Genomic DNA, 19,744 nt, shown 5'->3' with positions numbered 1-19,744 from the left:
AAAGTAGCTAATATAGCTTTTTTGAAAAAATCAATTTTTATAATTAGTTTACTGTGTTAATAAGCGTTTAACAAAATACATAAAAATTTTAGGTAAAATTGTTAAACAGTCAGAATTTTTCCCGACATTTTTTAAAACTAGTTTAGTTTTTTTTAATATCGATTTATATTGCATTTTAAACTGAATTCGAAGCACGAGTCAAAACATTACACATTTTATATGAAATTTGTTCTACTGGAAATACCTATAAATTTGGAGATTTTTCTTTAATTGTGTTTCAAAAACACAACATATTTTTTATTTACAAACAACATATTTTTTATTTACAAACTTATTTTACCATCTCCTTGAGGAAAACTTGTCCGAAGAATCCGAAAATGCATTCCATTTTCCGATTCAAAACCATGTTCATTGAGAAAATCATGACACTTTGAGAAGATTAAAATAAAGCTATTCATCGATATTTTCATAATTATAGTTAACTAACTTTTTAAACTTTTAAAATTTTTATGAAAACTTCTTATTGAGGTACTTTGAGCACTTCTTTACCACGGTCAGTATGATTCCATACCATTCCGCACGTATTTGATTTGTACTCCTCATTTAGCGGGAATATTTCATACCTATCAAAGTCACCCCGTTTTACGGTATGTATTCAAAGATTTTGTTTTTTTTTTTGCGTTAATGTTAAACAAATAAACAAACCATATAAATTTTTTCCAAAATCACGTGATAATAAAACTAACATTTAAATGTCTGAATAAAAAACTGAAAACTATCAGATAATGTCAAAACTAAATAAACTTAACATTGAAGAAGAAACACAAAACAAGACAAGTCATCACGACTCGCCATCCGTTACGCTACACACGTTGTATCCGATTTCACGCGCCAAGAAACGGCTCGTTACAGTGGGGAGTTCTGTCAGCGGAGGGCCGTTTGTTTCCCGGCGTTTTTCTGACAGCTGGTGGCCACGCGCAGCCGCCCTGGCCCCGGGACCGGGAGCGCATGCTCGCCGGGGCTCTGTTTTTATCGCCACTCTCACATATGGCAAGTGTCAGAAGACCACAACAACAGCCGTCGTGTATTTTTTCGTGTTTTCTGGACCAAATTGGCGTTCATAATGGGTGTTTTGTGATAAAATTTCCATAAAGTTCGACGCAGATTGCGGTCCGTTCAAGTGCGGGATTTGTTCCGGTCCGGTATCGACTGACCATCACAGGTGGTCGAGGGATTTAAATGCCTCGCAAGGGACGTTGGTGAAGTTGGTCAGCGTTCTCGCAAACAAAAACATAGTTCGAACAAGTGTTTAGTGAAAGTTTATTAGTTTAACATAAAACATTCAACAAGGATAGTGAAAAGCGGAAACAGTTATTAGAACAAAATCACTGCAAACTTCAACAAACTCCAACGACCTAGAAATACGCAAATTTCCAAAGTGAGAATGATCTTCTGTGTGTTTATCGATTTTCCCAAGGATAAACAAAGCAAAAAATAAAAAAACTTTTTGCTGAGCCGGAAACTTGTGATAAAATATTTACTAAAGGTGCCGGAAGAGTTGCGATAAACTTGTGTGAAGTTGCTCTGTTTTGGATAGATTTGATTTTGGAGGTGCCACCAGCAAAAAGGGGCACGGTTTCGAAAAGTTTTTGTTTATATTTCAAAGAGGGAGAGAGAGTGTGTGTGCCAAAGTTTAGCTCTTCCTTCCCCGTCCCGTCTCCTTGAACAACCCATGTTGAGTGCGCTTTGTGTGCGATGTGATACGTAATATATACGACTACAATACAGAGTGGTGGATATTCAGCGTACGACTAGAGTTCGCCACCAGCATCAATCCTTTGGAATATATTGCTACTATGTCGGTTCAGGTAAGATTGATAAGTAAACCTGTTAGTTATATTAGCACATGTTATACTATGTCAAAATACTAATCATTTGAACAATCGAGTTTAGATGGAATTTGATAATTTCATTGATATTTTAAAAACCCTAATTGAAAATAACTGATTATTTCATGCTTGGTTCTCAAGATATTAATTGATTACATTAAAAATTTAATAAAATATCATATTTGCAATATTGACCAGACAAGAAAGCTATTATTAATATTCTCGGCCGTTATTACTAAGGTTAATAAATTGTCCGTACATCTGATTGATCTATTGATTAATTAATTGATTATTGGGGTTGCATACATGTAAATGGGCAAAAATGTCAGAGGTTGGTATGAGCATACATTTAAACTTTTTCAAAATCTGTTTTCAGGGCATTAAAATATACAGTTTTATCAATTGTCAAAACAAATTTGAAGACTATTGGTTGTATCATTACCGAGATATAGCTATTTCAAGTTAGCTAATTCTAAAAACGGGTGCCACGATATCTCAACACTGCTTTGATCAAATCGGCTCAAAATTTTAGTGAAGACTCGATAAACCGGACCTGTGTGCATGAAGAAGGCTGATCTTCAAAAAGATTATATATAAAAAAGATAAAAATATTTTTGATTTTTTTCATATAAAAAATCGTCAGTTTTCAAAATCAGGCTTCGTCATGCATATGGGATATATATTTAGCGTCTTCACCCCAAATTTCAGCCAATTTGGCCCATCCAATCTCGAGATATCGTGGCATCCGAAAATCAAATCTGTGTTTAGAGAAAAACGTTCACAAAGTTTGACAGTTCGCTTTGCGCATGGCAAAATTTTGCACTTAAGAGGCAGTATTTGTAGATTCTGCTCGGTTTGTTCTAGAGGTCGTATCGAGGTGCTTCGATTTGGATGAAACTTTCAGCGTTTGTTTGTCTATACATGAGATGAACTCATGCCAAATATGAGCCCTCTACGACAAAGGGAAGTGGGGTAAAACGGGCATTGAAGTTTGAGGCACTTACGTGAAATTGACCGAGGATTCCGAATATGACAAAATTGAGACCAAAAAGTGCCGTCTTCTTGGCCTGCAGGGCAAAAACTAACGTTGTAAAATGTTTGTTCTAGAAAAATCGTAAAACTATGAGAAAAATTGCGATTGGCCAAAAAGTTAAAACCGTAAGCTTATAGTCCATGAAATTACCTATCTTTTGACCTATGGGAGTATGGGTGTTGGAGGCTGTTGCAAAAAGATATTAAGGTTTTAAAAAATTCAATTTTTAACAGTAATTTGCAAAAGCTATGAGAAAAAGTCAAACCAATCCTAGATGTCTATAGCACATTTTGAAGGGCTTCAAAAGACCATTCGAATGCATCTAAGAGAGTTCGAATTGATGAAGTTTTACGGAAATGCGAGCAATTTTAAGATTTTTCATGTTTTTTGGACCTCAAATTTCAATGCCCGTTTTACCCCACTTCCCTTTGTCGTAGAGGGCTCATATTTGGCATGAGTTCATCTCATGTATAGACAAACAAACCCTGAAAGTTTCATCCAAATCGGAGCACCTCGATACGACCTGTTTCACATCGGTGAAAAACTCGCTCTTAAATCGTCTCTTACTCAGTTCAGTCACGTAATATCTTCATGAAACTTTTAGGAGTGATTGAAAATCATCTTTTTGGTGGATTCATTGAATTTTCTGTATTTCCAAATTTTTGATTTTCTACATGTATGTAACCCCTTAAACAATATTGTTAGCTTGTCAATTTTAACTGCCTCCGATACATTTGGAGTGATTTGTAACTTTAGATAACTTTGCTCAGTAAGTTTATATAAAAATAAAGTACAAATTTACATATTTATGATTGTTTTTAGCAAAATATGACAATTTAAACATTTATTTTAAGAAAATGATTTTAAATATTAAAAGAACACCTTTCTTACAATTCTCAACAAAAACCGTCTGAAAAATCATCTATTTTTTTTCTTTTTAAATCATTAGTTTATCATAAAATATTTGTAATTTGAAATTTGTAATTTATTGGAAACGATAGCCAGTTAGTATAACGCTTTGTATCGGGTTAAGGAGGAACGTTGTGATGATTACTTTAGATACAAATCAAGATGAGAGATTGGTCATCATCTAAAAAAAACAGAAGATTAATTTTTGGCATCGGAAAATTATAACATTTTATGTGGGTAAACAAAATTCGAGATTTAACAAAAGACAATTTGTTCCCTATTTTTTTTTAATTAAACAGAAAAAAGTTCAGCAACATGAAGAAGAGTCGTTTAGAGTAGTCTATTTAAAAAAAATCTATTTGAGGTTATTGTTAATGAAAAGGTGCACTAAAATAATAAAAAAAACCTTCAATTTAGATCTATCTTATTTTCAAAATGATCACCCTCATAACAAAAACCATAACCCAAGTTGAAGATTTTGTTCTAAATCATTTGATGGCTTAATTATTTAAAGATACAAGTTCATGGATTTGACAATTAGAAGATTTGAAATTTGGTGATTTGCAGACTTTTTAATGAAACTGGTTTAGAATTGTTTTAGCAAATAAAATGTTGAAATATTCGTGATTGTCTATAAATTTGCTAATTTAATTTCTCTGAGTTGCAGAAATATTTTGACGATTTCAATATTACTCGATGTATGCAAAATATTTCAATTTATATTAAATTTGTTTCTCAACATTTGTTTAATTTTTATTATGGTAAAGGTTATTAACTAATATTGTAACAATTTAATGATTTTTTTTGTAAATCAACTGGAGCTTAATGCCAGAAACTTCAATATAATTCTTCAGAATTTTTTTAAGAGATCCAATAATAAAATTTCTATTTTTTTTGCTTTTTGTGTGTTTTGAATACATCTGACTCAAGGCAATTTCAAAAACACCCGAAAAGCAAAAAAATAGAAATTGTGTTTATTGGTCCATTAAAGAACAATAAATAAACTTTAGAATTGTTAATTGTACAACAATTTTACTGTCACATTTAAAAAAAATAATAAACAGAATGCCAATCGTGTTGCGCTTTCCAAAGGCGCTCATTCTTACGGTGATAATATTAATATTTGGTTATAACTGGCTTTTTCTACATCGCACACACACGGGTAGCCTTCCGATTTCAGACAGATAAGATAACGGATGTGCTGTTTCGCCAATCTAATTTGATTCAAGTTCGATTCACGAACCGTACTGATTCATAATGTAGGCAATTTTTACTGAAATTGATCAATAGTACTAAGAATTGTTCAAAATCCTACTAAATGATTGTGGCAACCTATTGATCAAAATGAAGAAATTTGAGTCTTGAAAAAGTAAAGTTATGTTTAAACTAAAATTGTTCATAGATTTTAAAAGCAAACCGCTTAGATAATTATTTTTGAATGCTTATCTACACATTCAATAACATTTGGGCTCAATTTCAATATTCAAAATCAAGTTAGGCTTGACGTAACTAATTTTTTTTTGTAAAGTTACTTTCGAGGTAGACGTGCTATTGTCGATATGAAACTACGTTTCTCCAAACGTAGTAGATATTTTGATACGCCAGTCAGGAACAAGCGTTTCATTCAATTGATGCAGTCCGTTGTTGCCTATAGGATGAAGTACAAAAATAGTTCACGAGATGATTTACCGCACATCAAGCGCTCGAGTTTGGAGCTTCTTTAGAAAGCGGGGAATGAGGGTTTAAAATCTTGAAATTTCGATTATTAGTTCATAATTTTTATTGTTAAAAAATTAATTTTTATGTGTCGTTTGTTTTAAAATGTGAAAGTTGATAGCATTGCTCATTTCACCCCAGACAATATCCAAAACTTGATACTCCCTTCAAAAGCTATAGTACACAATGTAAGTCACTGTACTAAGCGCGTCTATCATCACTGGAGAGCAGCAGCGAAGCGATAATAAAATAATGCGCGCGCAATTCGTTCTTTGCCCGAAGCCACACCTACACCAGGCCAAACCTCCCCAGAGATGGTTCTTGGAACTACAGTGGAACTGTGCGTCGTAACAACGTCAAACAAGGCCAGCAATTCACTGCCATGGCTTGTGCTGGGGGTAACTGGAGCAGGTTTCGACCTTGTCAAAACTTTTAATGGGATTTTTGAAATTTGCTGAGAATTGATGATTCAAGAATTGGGTTTGGTAACCTAGAAGTAAGATCATCAAAATAAACCTAGTAGACTCAACAAATGACTGTTTAACTAACTGAAGTATAACACCGATAGTTGAGAATGTTTAATTCAGAGAAGTCTAACTTAAATGGCAACTATGGTGTTGCCTTTCTTTATCTATTATTGATGGTTATTAGTTGCCTTGTCAAATCAGCAGGGTTCCACTGTAGCTGACTTACCCCGGCGGGGTGCCTTACTGGATGAGCGTAGTTTAGTATCTCGCCAATTTTCCCTGTGCAAGCATACTCGTCGGAGGAGCTTCCAAAGCCGTTGTGTGTGAAGTGTGTACTTGTTTACGCCATATAAAATAAGTGAGAATCCGGGGAGTTTGTGTGCTACATACAGACTGTTCAGTAGAGTGCAGAGATAAACATTGACTCAAGGTTGGGAGTTACTTTTTGATCATCTCAAAGGTGAACAACTGCACCAGACCGACGCACGTTAGTGGGTGGATGGCTTTTGAACTTGCACTCCGGTATCGAATGCATTAGCTGTCCGTCGATCCGACTGTCTGTCGGATAGCTGCAGGGAACCGGTGCAGTGTCCTTGGGGCGAACTAATTTGCATCTATCGACAATTAGATAGTCTAGTGATTTACCCCCGCGTTCATTGGCACAGTGGGATAATGTGTGTTAGATGAATTCTAAAAAATCAATCCCATGGATTTTCAAAAGTATATTAAAACGAAGAAGTGCACGATTGTCTAAAAAGCTTAAGAGAAACACAATCATTCAAATGATGGTTTAGTTTAATTTTAATTAATTTAAAAAAAAAAATTATGAAAAACACTTGAAATGGCTTTAGTTCTAGTTTCCAGATGATTCTTTTTTTTTTGCATGAAACTTGGCGGGGCAAAATTCGACCATGATAACAATTTTACTGTAACATACTCATTTTTAACTAAACAAAACAGCACGATTCGACAAAAAAAGAAATTTTCGTAATTGACAGACACATTTTGACACTCAAAAAGTAAAAGTCATAGATCAAATTTTCAAATCCCATAAAACATATTTTCGGAAAAAGGCTTTTTGGTCGCTAAGTTTCATACGACCTTTCAAAATGATAGGCTAGATTTTTGAAATTCCAGAGTGTGTTTTTTTCAAAGCTTTTCTAATCAATTATCATTTGCTAAAATCGGTTGAATGTAATGATTTTTAGAAAAATGTGGAAATGCGAATCCGGCAGTTTTTTGGACCTCCCTTTCACGGCGTAGGTCACCCTAATAGCCGAACAAAAAAAAAAGACAGGTCTAATTATTCTGGCCAAGGAATACTCACGCCAATTTTAGCCCGATCGGACAACTACTTTATCGAATCGTGCTGTATTCGTGAGGTAGCTGAATATTGAAAAATATATAAAAATACCTGGAAAAATGAGTACAAGGCAGTGTTGCGATCCTCACGCGCTCACGCGCTCGTGAGCGCTCACTTTTCGCTCATTCGTGAGGAGGAGCGCTGCGCGAGCTAGCTCACGTTTGCCCGCGCTCACGTTTGCTCCGATTTTTTCAGCTCGCGTTTGCCTCACGCTCACGCTCGCGCTCATTTTTCGCTCACGGAGCGCTCACTTTGGAAGTATCGCGAATCGAATCGTTTTCGTTTTTGAGAAAGGTTTTGTTTTTCAATCCTAGTTAGTTTTTTTGCCTAAGGAGCAGCATGTCAGTGGAAACATAACTTAGGAACATTTTTTTATATATTAATTTGAATAGCTTATTTTCATTAACTATGTTTTTGAATAATAAATTGGATTCGCAAGGTCAAATCATATTGGAAGCCAGAGTTGAAATTATAAATATTTTCGAATTAATCGGCCTTACCTTAATAATAGTTAAGGTAAGCAGAGACAATTGCTGGGAGAAGAGTATGACTGAAAACCTTTAAAAACTTACAAAACAATTAATTAATTCAAGAAGATTTATACTGTGGCAAGTTCGATTAAATGTAATGCTAAGCACATTGATTAAAATATAACATTAAACTGTTTTATGTACCTAAACAGTTTGTTGACTACCATTCCAGTGTGCTAGTGTTTGAAATAACCCATTTGAATGAAATAATATAAATTGGGTACTAAAGCCCTATGTAAATTTTTATGTACAACGGTAAAAAACACGATTAAAAACCATTTCTGAGCACTTTCTTTTTCATTTTAATGCAAACATTTTTTTTTTTTTGACGACATTTTTTCGTTGGATCAACTATGGTCCCCTTGGAACGAGCTGTCAAGTAGGAGCTTCTCTGTCAAGAAGGACCGCGAGGTTATTTTTTCAAAATTGATTTAAAAATCCATTTTAAACTCTTTGTGGTCGTACAAAGGGTCATTGTACTCAGAAAAAAAGCTTTATCGCTGTAAACAATAATATAAGCAATCTAAGCTTCATTTTAGGACCCAATTGTCATTGTTTTGTTTTACCACATAAAGGGTGGCTCCTCTTCGCCCAAGTAAATTATATTTAACACTTCCATAACCAAGCCTTTGAAAATATTCAATTACAGATTCAATAAATGATTTTTTGAACATGGACATTATCTAAAATATGAAAAAAATATTATCCGAATATGAGGGATGATTAAACGGATAAAAAAGAGTTCCCAAAATCGTGAACAAGCGTTCATGAAAATGGGAACCACGAACAAAGTGTTCAAATTTCATGGTACGTTTTTCAAAATCGTACCATGGAATTTGAACACTTTGTTCGAGGTTCCCATTTTCATGAACGCTTGTTCACGATTTTGGGAACTCTTTTTTCTCCGTGTATAACTTTAATAAATCTGCTGTTTTTTGTTAAAGGTCCATTAACACAAATTTTATTTTTTTGCTTTTTTGGTGTTTTTAACCCGCTTTGAGTTCAGATTCTAAAAACTTAAAATAAACATAATTTGTCAATTTTTTTTTGTACATATCAGTGCATCTCTTCACGTCAATGAATTTTACATTAAGAATGAGTTAGCTCTTTGTTAGCTCACTCAAGAGTGATTCATTCTGCCCCTTGGCTGATTCTGAATTTAAAATAGAACGTATATTTCGGTTCGCCGACTAAAACCATTTGATTGCTTACTTTTGTTTGTTTGACCACTTTCTTGTTTGTTTTTGCTGCCTGTGCTGAGATAGTTCTAGAAACTTCGTTTCAAACAGGCAGATGCTTCAACAGGAAAAAAACAACTACCTACTTTGGCTCACCAGCTCACGTGAGCGCAAAACGCTCCGGTGAGCGTGAGCGAGCACGAGCTACCTGATAAAAACTCACGCTCCAGCTGGAGCGAGCACTCCTTCCGTGAGCGCTCGCTCATTCGCAACCCTGGTACAAGGTTGACATTTTTTACATTTCTGAACCTCTTCATCTTAAATTCATAAAAAGTCCAGACTATTTTTTAAGCATTAATACAATTAAAAAAATTCATGATGCCCATGTTCATGACACTGAAAAAGTCAACTTTCCAAAATTTTACTCTTTTCTAGGCTATACCTCAGCAACCAATTCTTAAAAGCCTGAACAGTACAAATAACTCAGAGGTATGTACTGTTTTGTTTTAATTTTAATTTTTTGACATGATTATACACTTGTGCAAGATATTTCAAGTATTGCCTCATGGCTCATGGTTGAATTAAACATGGGTCCTAAAATTTCAGAAATATCAGAGTTTTTTTTTTGTTCTTTAGCTTATTGTTTGTTTTGTATCTTGCATTATTTACGACGTTTCAAATTTCAATCTTTTTTCAAAACAATGAATCAATAAAATATGTTACTAAGGCTTAGTGATTTTTCACGCTCAAAAAATACGATTTTCACGGGTACACATTCCAAAACACCAAATTTCACGAAAAGTTCATAGAACGTATTTTTTTCTAATTTCTTCGATAATATTATGTAAAAATTACAGAATTATTTGTATACCTAATTATCTATAATTCTTCAATCAACTTTAAATTTTCTTCACCAATTTTTATCGTAGCACTTATAGAAAATCTTTTCTAATTTTTGTTTGTGCCTTTGTCACGTAACGATTGTACTGATCGAACAGATAAAAAGCACTAAAATATGTAAAACTGACCTTAAGCTTAAAAAAAAACCTTTTTTTCATTTTCCACGGTAACTATCAAACCAGAACATAAAATTTCGTGAAAATTTCTGGGACTCAGAAAAAAACTTAAATATTCTTAAAAGGCCTGATTGTTTAGATCATAAAATAATGTTATGAAAACAAAATTCAATTAATCTTGAATGAACCAAGTTTCAGCTGACTTCTTTTCTAATTTTGCCTTCAACATATTTAAATTTAAAACGGTAGTGAAAATGACATCACAGGCAATGAAAATCTGATTTAATATCAAATGTTTTGGAAAAAGCTTATTAAATATTATCGATGCTCCAAATAGCGATCTCGGATTTCTAATTTATTTTTTTCTGCTCAGGAATTTTCAGTCCCCCTTCTAATAGCTAATAGACTCATTCATTTTCAAATAAATCTCAGCAATCTTTTACAACTAATCACAATAAACTCGCAAGGTCAATTAAAAGAAATATCGAAAAAATATAAAATTACAAAATAAACACAGAGATTATGTCTGTTCCTCAAACTTAAAAATAGCCAAAATACAAAGAAATTTAAATAATGTTTGATGGAAGAATAAACGCAATCACATACCTGTTACATTTTGTGATAACTTTACGATACCGAAGCTTTTGTTTCAACTGTTATTAATTTAAATCATTCAGGACATTTAGATTAATTAAATTTAAATTTAGTATTAAATTATGGTTTCCTTTCAATTCTTTAAATAGTTTATTCCACGCATTTCAATTTTAAGTTCTCTGGAATCATTCTTTGAAATATGTAAACAAAATAAATTAAATACAATTTTTTGATTGAAAACTTCTGAATCAAGATTTGAATGTTTTTCTAAAAAAAACATGGCCGCCAAATGGCCGATCGGGAATGATGCCTTCCAGAGCCTTAAATGGGAAGAAAGGCCGTAAGAGCAATGTCGTTCCGCCCCTTTCAAATATTGCTCCAGAAATATATTTGAGAAGAACAAATAAAACCATAAAACATTATTTTAGAGAGAAAGTGAGCATCAAAGAGTGTACCGTTGCAAAATGAAGAACCAAGGGTCCTGATTTTCGGCTCAAAGATCAGAAATCACTCACTCGACGCCGAATGAATCTTTGCCGACCGGAGCGCGCAACCATTCGCGAGTGAACACGACCGATAGCTGCCAGCGCCTTGGCCAATCGCTTCACACAGCGAAACAAATACTTCGTGAATTTTTTTGCCTACTCCGTCCGTCGACCCGACTCAGAAGCGAATATGTTTAGAGAGGAGAGAATCTAGAAAAATACCATCTAGAAAAAGGCCTGCGCTGTCACAGTTTGCCGTAAATTTGTATTTGGCAAGTTGGAAATTTCTCTCAAATGCGCCTTTGATGTTGTGTTATCAAAAAAAAAAAAAAAAAAAAAAATGCAAAACATATTTGATAGCAGAGCTGTGGAGTCGGAGTCGGAGTCGGAGCCGGAGTCGGTGGAGTCGGGTCTTTTTGGGGACCTGGAGTCGGAGTCGGAGTCGGAGTCGTCAAAACTCTAACAGCTGGAGTCGGAGTCGGAGCCGGAGTTATCTTAAATTCAACAAAAAATATGTTTTTTTATTGTTCAGTATTTCATATAGAACAGCTTAATTTACAAAACATCTTGTATTTTTAATTGATTTATCAGATGCCATTGTGTTTTTGAAGCTTTTTATTGTGATTGAAAAGCTCTAATTGTGTTATTACACTATAATCACTAAATGATAACCTCTTACCCAAGTATGAAGTATCATAATATTAAAAATAATAAAAAAATATTGGTTATGTAGTCAGACATATCTAATTGATTCTTGAATGCTTCCTTTTGCCTATATTTATGTGCCCTTTCAATTCAAATTTGACCAAATTTCATCCAGTTATTTCTGAAAAAAAGTACACACACAGTCATCTTTTACCCCGATAGCATATGTCTTGGTACGAGGTACATAAAAAGATTAAAAATAGTAATCACTGTTTTTGCTAATCGAAAAAGAGTCACTGACAGCTTAACTTTTGTAACAAATAATCAACGATAATAACAATCTCTTACTTGGAACTCAACATGCGCATTTTGTTTATCAGTATAGTACAAGAAAATCAATATGTTGCATTTAAAATAATTGAAACTAACAAAAAATATCAAAAGACAAAGTTGTAACAAATTTTGAATTAATCATTGATTGTTGAAGTTGATGATGATTTTAGCTAAACTGTTTTGATATCGTTGCAAATTATCGTTGAACAAATCTCAAGAATTCAGTACAAAAATGAACTAATAAAAAAAATTATAGAACAAAATGTCGTCCTTTCCACGAAGAAATTGTTTAGATACATTGATTTGCAATAATAATCTCCTTCAGCCATGGCATGATGTTCATGTACGTCTTAAAAAAACCAAAAAAAAATGTTTCGTTTAAAAATGTTAGTACAAGGAAATCAATATCAAAAGAAGTTGTAACAAATTTTGAATCAATCATTGATTGTTGAAGTTGATGATGATTTTAGTTAAACTATTTTGATATCGTTGCAAATTATCGTTGAACAAATCTCAAGAATTCAGTACAAAAATGAACTAATAAAAAAAATTATAGAACAAAATGTCGTCCTTTCCACGAAGAAATTGTTTAGATACATTGATTTGCAATAATAATCTCCTTCAGCCATGGCATGATGTTCATGTACGTCTTAAAAAAACCAAAAAAATGTTTCGTTTAAAAATGTCATTTTAAAAACAAGGTGTCTGTCACTGTACTTCTTACAAATGTCAGCCTGAAAGTGAGCAAATTGAATTTTTATGTTCAATAGATCATTAAGGCCAGATTTCTTTTAGTTATTCTTTCAAAAATAACAATTTAATATTTAAATTTATTAGCTTTGAAAAAAATATTTTCAAATTTGAGGTTAAGCAAATAAATCCAAATTTACTTACAAAACTGTTCTTCTCAAAATGCCTCTAAAACTGAAGAATTTTTTTGATTTTTGTTTCCATAACGTATAAAACTTGTAACCTAGAAACTTTTTGTCCGTTTATTTACTTTACTTTACTTTTACTTAACTTATTTTTCTTGAGAAAAACATGACGCTTAGAGAGTATTAAAATAATCCTATTTATCAATGTTTTAAAAATAATTAACTAATAATAGTTAACTAACTTTTGAAACATTTAAAAATATGTGGAGTCGGAGTCGGAGTCGGAGTCAACCATTTGTTGAAAGCTGGAGTCGGAGTCGGAGTCGGCTAGAGTTGGTAGGCCGGAGTCGGAGTCGGAGTCGGAGCCAACCATTTGTTGAAAGCCGGAGTAGGAGTCGGAGTCGGAGTCGGCTAATCTGAGAAAGCCGGAGTCGGAGTCGGAGCCGCTTGAAATATGACCCGCCTCCGCAGCCCTGTTTGATAGCATAGATTTTCAGCTGTTTAAAAAACGATCAAAGCAAAACCGATCGCAAACTATTTCGAGTAAGCTTTGGGCGATATAGCGCAATCAGCCTCTCTGAGCCATTTGCTGTACTACCCGATTGGAGTGAGAGGGAGAGCAAAGAGAGAGTATTCGGTAGCGATTGGTGTGGAAGTGATAAACGGTAGGAAACGGTCAGAGCAGTTTTTCGTCGCCTTAGATTTGTGTTCGCGAGTGATTGAGTCTTTTTGGGGGCAATCAGGGCCCTTGCACAAATATCTCTCAGGTGTTTTTTTTTAAATTCCGACGATTTTAATGAACACATATCTGGTTGTAAAAATATGTAATTTTAGATTAAAAAAGATTAAAATTTTTAGATCATTCATAAACAACGGTTTTGGTGACTTTACTTTCGAGCACTGTCGACACGAATATCTCACTGTGTCATTGCGGGGGTGCCTTTTAGTCGTTAATTGAACCACAATTCTTCATTGTTTTATATCTAGCCTGCCTTCGAGGCACTCTTCGGCCTCATCTGAACCGAACGTCTTCTTGTCTCTTTCTCTCTCCCTCAGATGACCCGCTACAAGCAGGCCCAGTTTGCGGACGAAGACAGCAGCAGCATCGGGTCGATCCAGATCAATGAGACGACCCGGAGTCCCACGATGCACATCCGGTACCACACGGCCAGGGGCACCTCCCTGTGGCACGCCCGGTCCAAGCTGGAGAAGGTGCTGCTGCTGTTGATGCTGGGCTCGCTGGTGACGATCGTCGTGCTGGCGTCCATCCTGGCCACCGAAAGCACCCGGATACTGCACGTGCAGCCCCACGTGGACTCCAACATCTACAAGGGTGATAGTGGGGTTTATTTTATCTTCTTTTGTGGGGTGGTGGCAATATGCGCTTCATGGAAATAGAAGTTATCAATTTTCATTTTGTCGATAGCAGCTTTCGACGGAATTCAATTTGTGATTGACGCTTCTGCAAACAGCGATGTAAAATGCAAGTAAAACGTTGTGCATGAATATCGTGCTGCGCAATCGATGATTTGTGGCGAATGAAATTTGCAGTCTTAAAATAGAATATTTAGATTCAGGGTGTGTTTTTGAAACGATTTTGACGCTGTCGTGCTAACTTATCGCACGTCGCTTTATGACGTTCCCAGAAAAACGTGTTTTAATATTTGACCTTGAATAAACTAAAACAATGTAAACAATAACAAACACATTATGTTTGGTTGACCATTCTGTGCATTGTCCCGAAGTTTCGTTCAATTTGGTTGCCGGAGTCCCGAGTTATAATTACAAATGTTTACGGCAGTCGGGCACGTACGTGTGTCAAACGTGTTCTGATCTGAAATCCCTTTGGCAAGTTGTCGCACTTACATCTATTTTCAGGCTGCGTCAAGATAGCACGACCAGCTTGAAAGTTTTTTCATATGAAAAGTGACATAAATGCACGGAGTTTTTTTTCGGTTTTTATTGAATATCTCAGGATTGAAATCGACTTTTGGGGATCTGTGGAAGTCAAAAAGTGAGTCATTGTGAGCTGTAAAAAAGGGCGTTCTTAACTCAATTTGGTCCAAAATGCACGTGCGACAAGTTAGCACTACAGCGACGATTTGCTGTGCTGTCAGGGAAATTCAAATAGTTTTGAACTATTATGACTCTCATTCTACTTTAAAATGAAAATTAAATAAGAATATTTGAAGATAAAGAAAATTGTAAACACTTATAATCTCACAGATGGCTCGATGCTGTCCGGCGACTCGCCGATGCCGTGCCTGAACAAGCACTGCATCTTCGCGGCCAGTGAGATCCTGCACTCGATCGACAGCAGCGTGGATCCGTGCACGGACTTTTACGGGTTCGCGTGCAACCAGTGGATCAAGAACAACCCCATTCCGGACGGCAAGTCCATGTGGGGCACGTTCGGCAAGCTGGAACAGCAGAACCAGCTGGTGGTGAAGAACGTGCTGGAGCGACCGGAGGCGGACTTCAAGTCGAAGGCGGAGAAGAAGGCCAAACTGTACTACGCGTCGTGTCTGGACGAGGACGAAACGATGGAGAAGCTGGGCGCGGATCCGCTGCTGAAGCTGCTGAAGAGCGTCGGCGGGTGGAACGTGACGGCCAATGCGAGCGGGTTCGATCTGAGCAAGTGGTCGCTGCAGAAGTCGCTGCAGGTGCTGCAGATCAAGTACAACATGGGAGGGCTGTTTGGGTGGGCGGTCGGCGAGGACGATCGCAACTCGTCCAAGCATATCATTCAGGTATGGGTTGGGGTGGGGCGGAGGTCATTTATGGAACGCTAACGCTTTCTTTTTCAGATCGATCAAGGAGGGCTAACGCTCCCGTCCAGGGACAACTATCTGAACAAAACGGCCAACGCCAAGATCCTGACGGCTTATTTGGACTACATGACCAAGGTGTCGGTGCTGTTGGGAGCTAACGAGTCCGAGGCTCGTCGTCAGATGACGGAGGTGATCGCGTTCGAGACGAAGCTGGCCGGGATTACGACGCCGCAGGATCAGCGCAGAGATGACGAGGAGAACTACCACCTGATGACGATCCACGAGCTGCAGGAGAAGGCCCCGTTCATCAACTGGCGCGATCATTTCGAGGAAGCGTTCCGGTTGGTCAAGCGCAAGATCACCGAGAAGGAGAACGTGGTGGTTTACGCGCCGGACTACCTGAAGAAGCTGAACGAACTGATCGTGGAGTTTCAAACGACGGACGAGAAGAAGATGTGAGTATGTTTTGGGGGCGGTTTGGTGAGAGTGAAGTTTGACAACGTTGATTAATTACAGCATCTTGAACAACTATCTGGTGTGGCAAACGGTGCGAACATTGACGGCGTGCTTGTCGAAGGCGTTCCGGGATGCGTACAAGGGTTTGCGGAAGGCGTTGATCGGATCCGATGGTGGGGAGGAACCGTGGAGGTATTGCGTCAGTGACACGACCAACGTGCTAGGGTTCGCCATTGGGGCGATGTTCGTGCGGGAAGTGTTTCACGGCGAGTCTAAACCTCGGGCTGAGGAAATGATCAACGAGGTTAGGAATGCGTTCAAGGAGAACTTGGACACGTTGGTGTGGATGGATAACGAAACGCGAAAGCTAGCGGAAGAGAAGGCGGATGCCATTACGGATATGATTGGATTTCCGGATTACATCTTGAATCCGGAAGAGTTGGACAAGAAGTACCAAGAGCTGAACATTGATCCGAAGGCGTACTTTGACAACAACATCAACTTTAACATTTACAGCTTGAAGAAGAATCTGGAGAAGCTGGACCAACCGGTGAACAAGAGCCGTTGGGGCATGACTCCACCGACAGTGAACGCGTACTACACACCAACCAAGAATCAAATAGTATTCCCAGCCGGGATCCTCCAGCTTCCTTTTTTCGACATGAAGAACCCAAAGAGCTTGAACTACGGAGCAATGGGAGTGGTGATGGGACACGAGCTGACGCATGCGTTCGACGATCAAGGTCGCGAGTACGACAAGTACGGCAACCTTCACCAGTGGTGGAACAACAAAACCGTCGAGCGATTCAAGAAGCAAACGGACTGCTTCAACAAGCAGTACAGCTCGTACAAGGTGAACGGGAAGAACCTCAACGGTAAGCAAACCATGGGCGAGAACATCGCCGACAACGGCGGACTCAAGGCGGCCTTCCACGCGTACATTAAGAACGAAAAGTTCAGCACCACCCCGACGGACACCCTTCCCCTGCCCGGGCTGAACATGACCCACCGGCAGCTTTTCTTCGTATCCTTTGCCCAGGTCTGGTGCTCGGCCGTAACTGACGAAACGACCACGCTACAGATCGACAAAGATCCGCACTCGCCGCCGCAGTACCGGGTGATCGGCTCCCTCTCGAATCTGCAGGAATTCTCCGACACGTTCAAGTGCAAGCTCGGCTCCCGGATGAATCCAGAGCGCAAGTGCGAGGTGTGGTAAAGGCGTTCGCCGACGAACTCCAGAGGAGTGGATTTATATCAGTGTAAAGCTTTCGTTTTTTGTCTTTTGTACAAATAATCAGTTAGCAATCTTACCACAAATCAAGATTCTGTTGGCTGGTACCATTTTGACTTCTATTACGAGAGATTATTCTTGATCTGAAATGCCAAATTTCCCCCCAAAGAATCTGTGTAAGATACATACCCTTAATGGATAAAAACACAAATAAATATACAAACTTACTATGCAAATGAAGAAAAAGAAACATTATTGTCCTAGATCAATAAGATAAAAAAAAACAACCATTTGGAACCATTACTAAGTGTACTAAAAAAAATCAAGAAAAAAAAGTTACTAAATGTGATTAAAAATCTGAAGGTGGACAAAGTGGCAGCGCATAGTAGGACAAGCACACTTATCAGACAACGGAGAATCAAATTTTCTACCAAAGAAGAATAGAAAGAACAAGTGTAAACCGTATTATCTAATAAATCTATTAATGTTTCAAACGTCAACACAATCTCAAAAGACATTCGGTTCCTCACACACAACTGTATCAGGAAGAAAAAAAAGTTTATGTTAGTGGAACAATTTAGTTGTATCGATGTGAAATATTTATTATGTTTAGTAAACGAAGTGGCAGCGATTCAACCGATGCGCGCACGTGCGTTGTCAACAACAGCAGTCAGCAGCAACAGCAGCACAATTCAATTAAATTTGAGAAATAAAATAGACAAATTGATACTTAACACTGGTGTGTGGTTGATTTTTTATCCGAAAGTTCCTGATTTTTTCATGTGTTTTTAAGTTCAATTTTAATTTACATTACATACTCAAATTTTCATAATTTGCTTTAACAAATCGACTTTTGGTCCTATTTTGGGTTTGAATGATAATTTTACATGGAAACCCAAAATATGACCAAAAATCGATTTTACGACACTTTGACTCAATTCTGAGGGCAGATTCAGATTCAGCGGGCAAAATTACACGGAAAAACATATATTTGGACAATTTTTGAATTTCGTTAGGGTGGTTCCATATGGTTTTCCCTTGAAAATTAGACTTTTTCAAGTGAAGATATCTTGAGTTTAAATTAGAACATCCCTGAGATTTTCTCAGCGTTTGTAGTTCTGGATCTCCTCTTTCAAATGCAACCTGGCGCTTAAAATTTGACTTGCGCCTTTTTGAGATATTTAGGTTTTAAATTTGCATCTTTCAAAAAATAAAAATATTCGTTATCCAGAGCTTTAAAAGTGCCCCGAATATCACTTTTCTCTTGAAAAGCTCTGAATTGCAACGTTCAAAAACTGATTTTTGAAGGTTTGCTCAGATGCTTTCTATAAATGTGGTCGTAGAAGGCGTAGATTACGAGATACAATTTTGGTGTTTTCAACAAAGTTGCTTGAATTGGCAAGCCTAACAACTTTCTAGAAGACGAAAAAAATTCCTGAAAAGTCAGAATTTCAAAATCACCCTAATCGTGAACCACCCTTATTATCAACCAAACCAAAAGTTGCCTCTTTTCATTTGCAACAACTCTTCTCAAGACACCAAAGCTCCAAAACTTCACAATTTTTCGGAAAATCCATTTTCCACTTAATTTTGCGATGTGGACCACTGTGCACTGGTATCAAATGAAGCGAAATTTGGTTTGGGTTTTCACTAATATCACTATTTTTGTAAAATACCTACTTAAATTTTAACAAAATTCAGTATTTTTTCAAAAATGCTACAATTTTCAAAATTTGCAATATGGGTATCAAACGCTTTGAAATTTTGCATGCATTTTCACTGTTTTAGATTTTTTTTAAGGGAAAGTACTAAAATTTTCCCAAAATATAGTTTTTTTTTGAAAATACTAAAACAAAAATTATTTGCAATTTGGGTATCGAACAATTCGAAATTTTGAATGGAGTACTTTCAAGAAAATACGCTGTTATGTTAAAATTTTCATTCAAAAAAACTCTAAAACAGTAAATAAACAGGCAAAATTTTTAATCGTTTGATATCCATATTGCGCAACATTAAAATTTGAGTATTTTAGAAAAAAATACGAGATTTTAACAAATTTTCAGTATTTAATAAGGCTGGTACAAATTATATACAAAGTTTTTGTTTTTGTAACAAGAACAACAAGAACAACAAGAACAACAAGAATAACAAGAACAACAAGAGCAACAAGAACAACAAGAGCAACAAGAACAACAAGAACAACAAGAACAACAAGAACAACAAGAATAACAAGAACAACAAGAGCAACAAGAA

The 19,744-nt window shown here is 36.5% G+C and overlaps 1 protein-coding gene across 7 annotated transcripts; it reads left to right on the top strand.

Moving 5' to 3' along the window:
* The first annotated feature begins 1,029 nt into the window (after positions 1-1,029).
* On the top strand, positions 1,030-18,227 carry LOC6050508 (neprilysin-3). 7 transcript variants are annotated; one of them, XM_038254940.1, is made up of 6 exons: positions 1,030-1,868; positions 9,521-9,574; positions 14,090-14,366; positions 15,260-15,783; positions 15,841-16,259; positions 16,321-18,227. In XM_038254940.1, exons 1-6 carry the CDS (start codon positions 1,857-1,859, stop codon positions 17,474-17,476), a joined length of 2,442 nt encoding a protein of 813 aa, XP_038110868.1. In that variant the 5' UTR covers positions 1,030-1,856; the 3' UTR covers positions 17,477-18,227. The 7 variants fall into 7 exon arrangements, with proteins under 7 accessions (XP_038110868.1, XP_038110869.1, XP_038110873.1 ...); XM_038254941.1 differs by lacking the exon at positions 9,521-9,574; XM_038254945.1 differs by lacking the exons at positions 1,030-1,868; positions 9,521-9,574 and adding an exon at positions 6,278-6,372.
* The last annotated feature ends 1,517 nt before the right edge of the window (positions 18,228-19,744 follow it).

The sequence above is a fragment of the Culex quinquefasciatus genome, chromosome 2 (genome assembly GCF_015732765.1).
Source record: "Culex quinquefasciatus strain JHB chromosome 2, VPISU_Cqui_1.0_pri_paternal, whole genome shotgun sequence".
Taxonomy (NCBI): Eukaryota; Metazoa; Arthropoda; class Insecta; order Diptera; family Culicidae; genus Culex; species Culex quinquefasciatus.
Note: the sequence above shows the minus strand (reverse complement) of the source record. Positions and strands in the feature narration are given on the sequence as shown.

Excerpts from the sequence above, each read along its gene's own strand:
- LOC6050508 (XM_038254940.1), top strand. Across the intron at positions 9,575-14,089 it reads ACAGTACAAATAACTCAGAG|ATGACCCGCTACAAGCAGGC; the intron begins GTATGTACTGTT and ends TCTCTCCCTCAG. Across the intron at positions 16,260-16,320 it reads ACGACGGACGAGAAGAAGAT|CATCTTGAACAACTATCTGG; the intron begins GTGAGTATGTTT and ends GATTAATTACAG.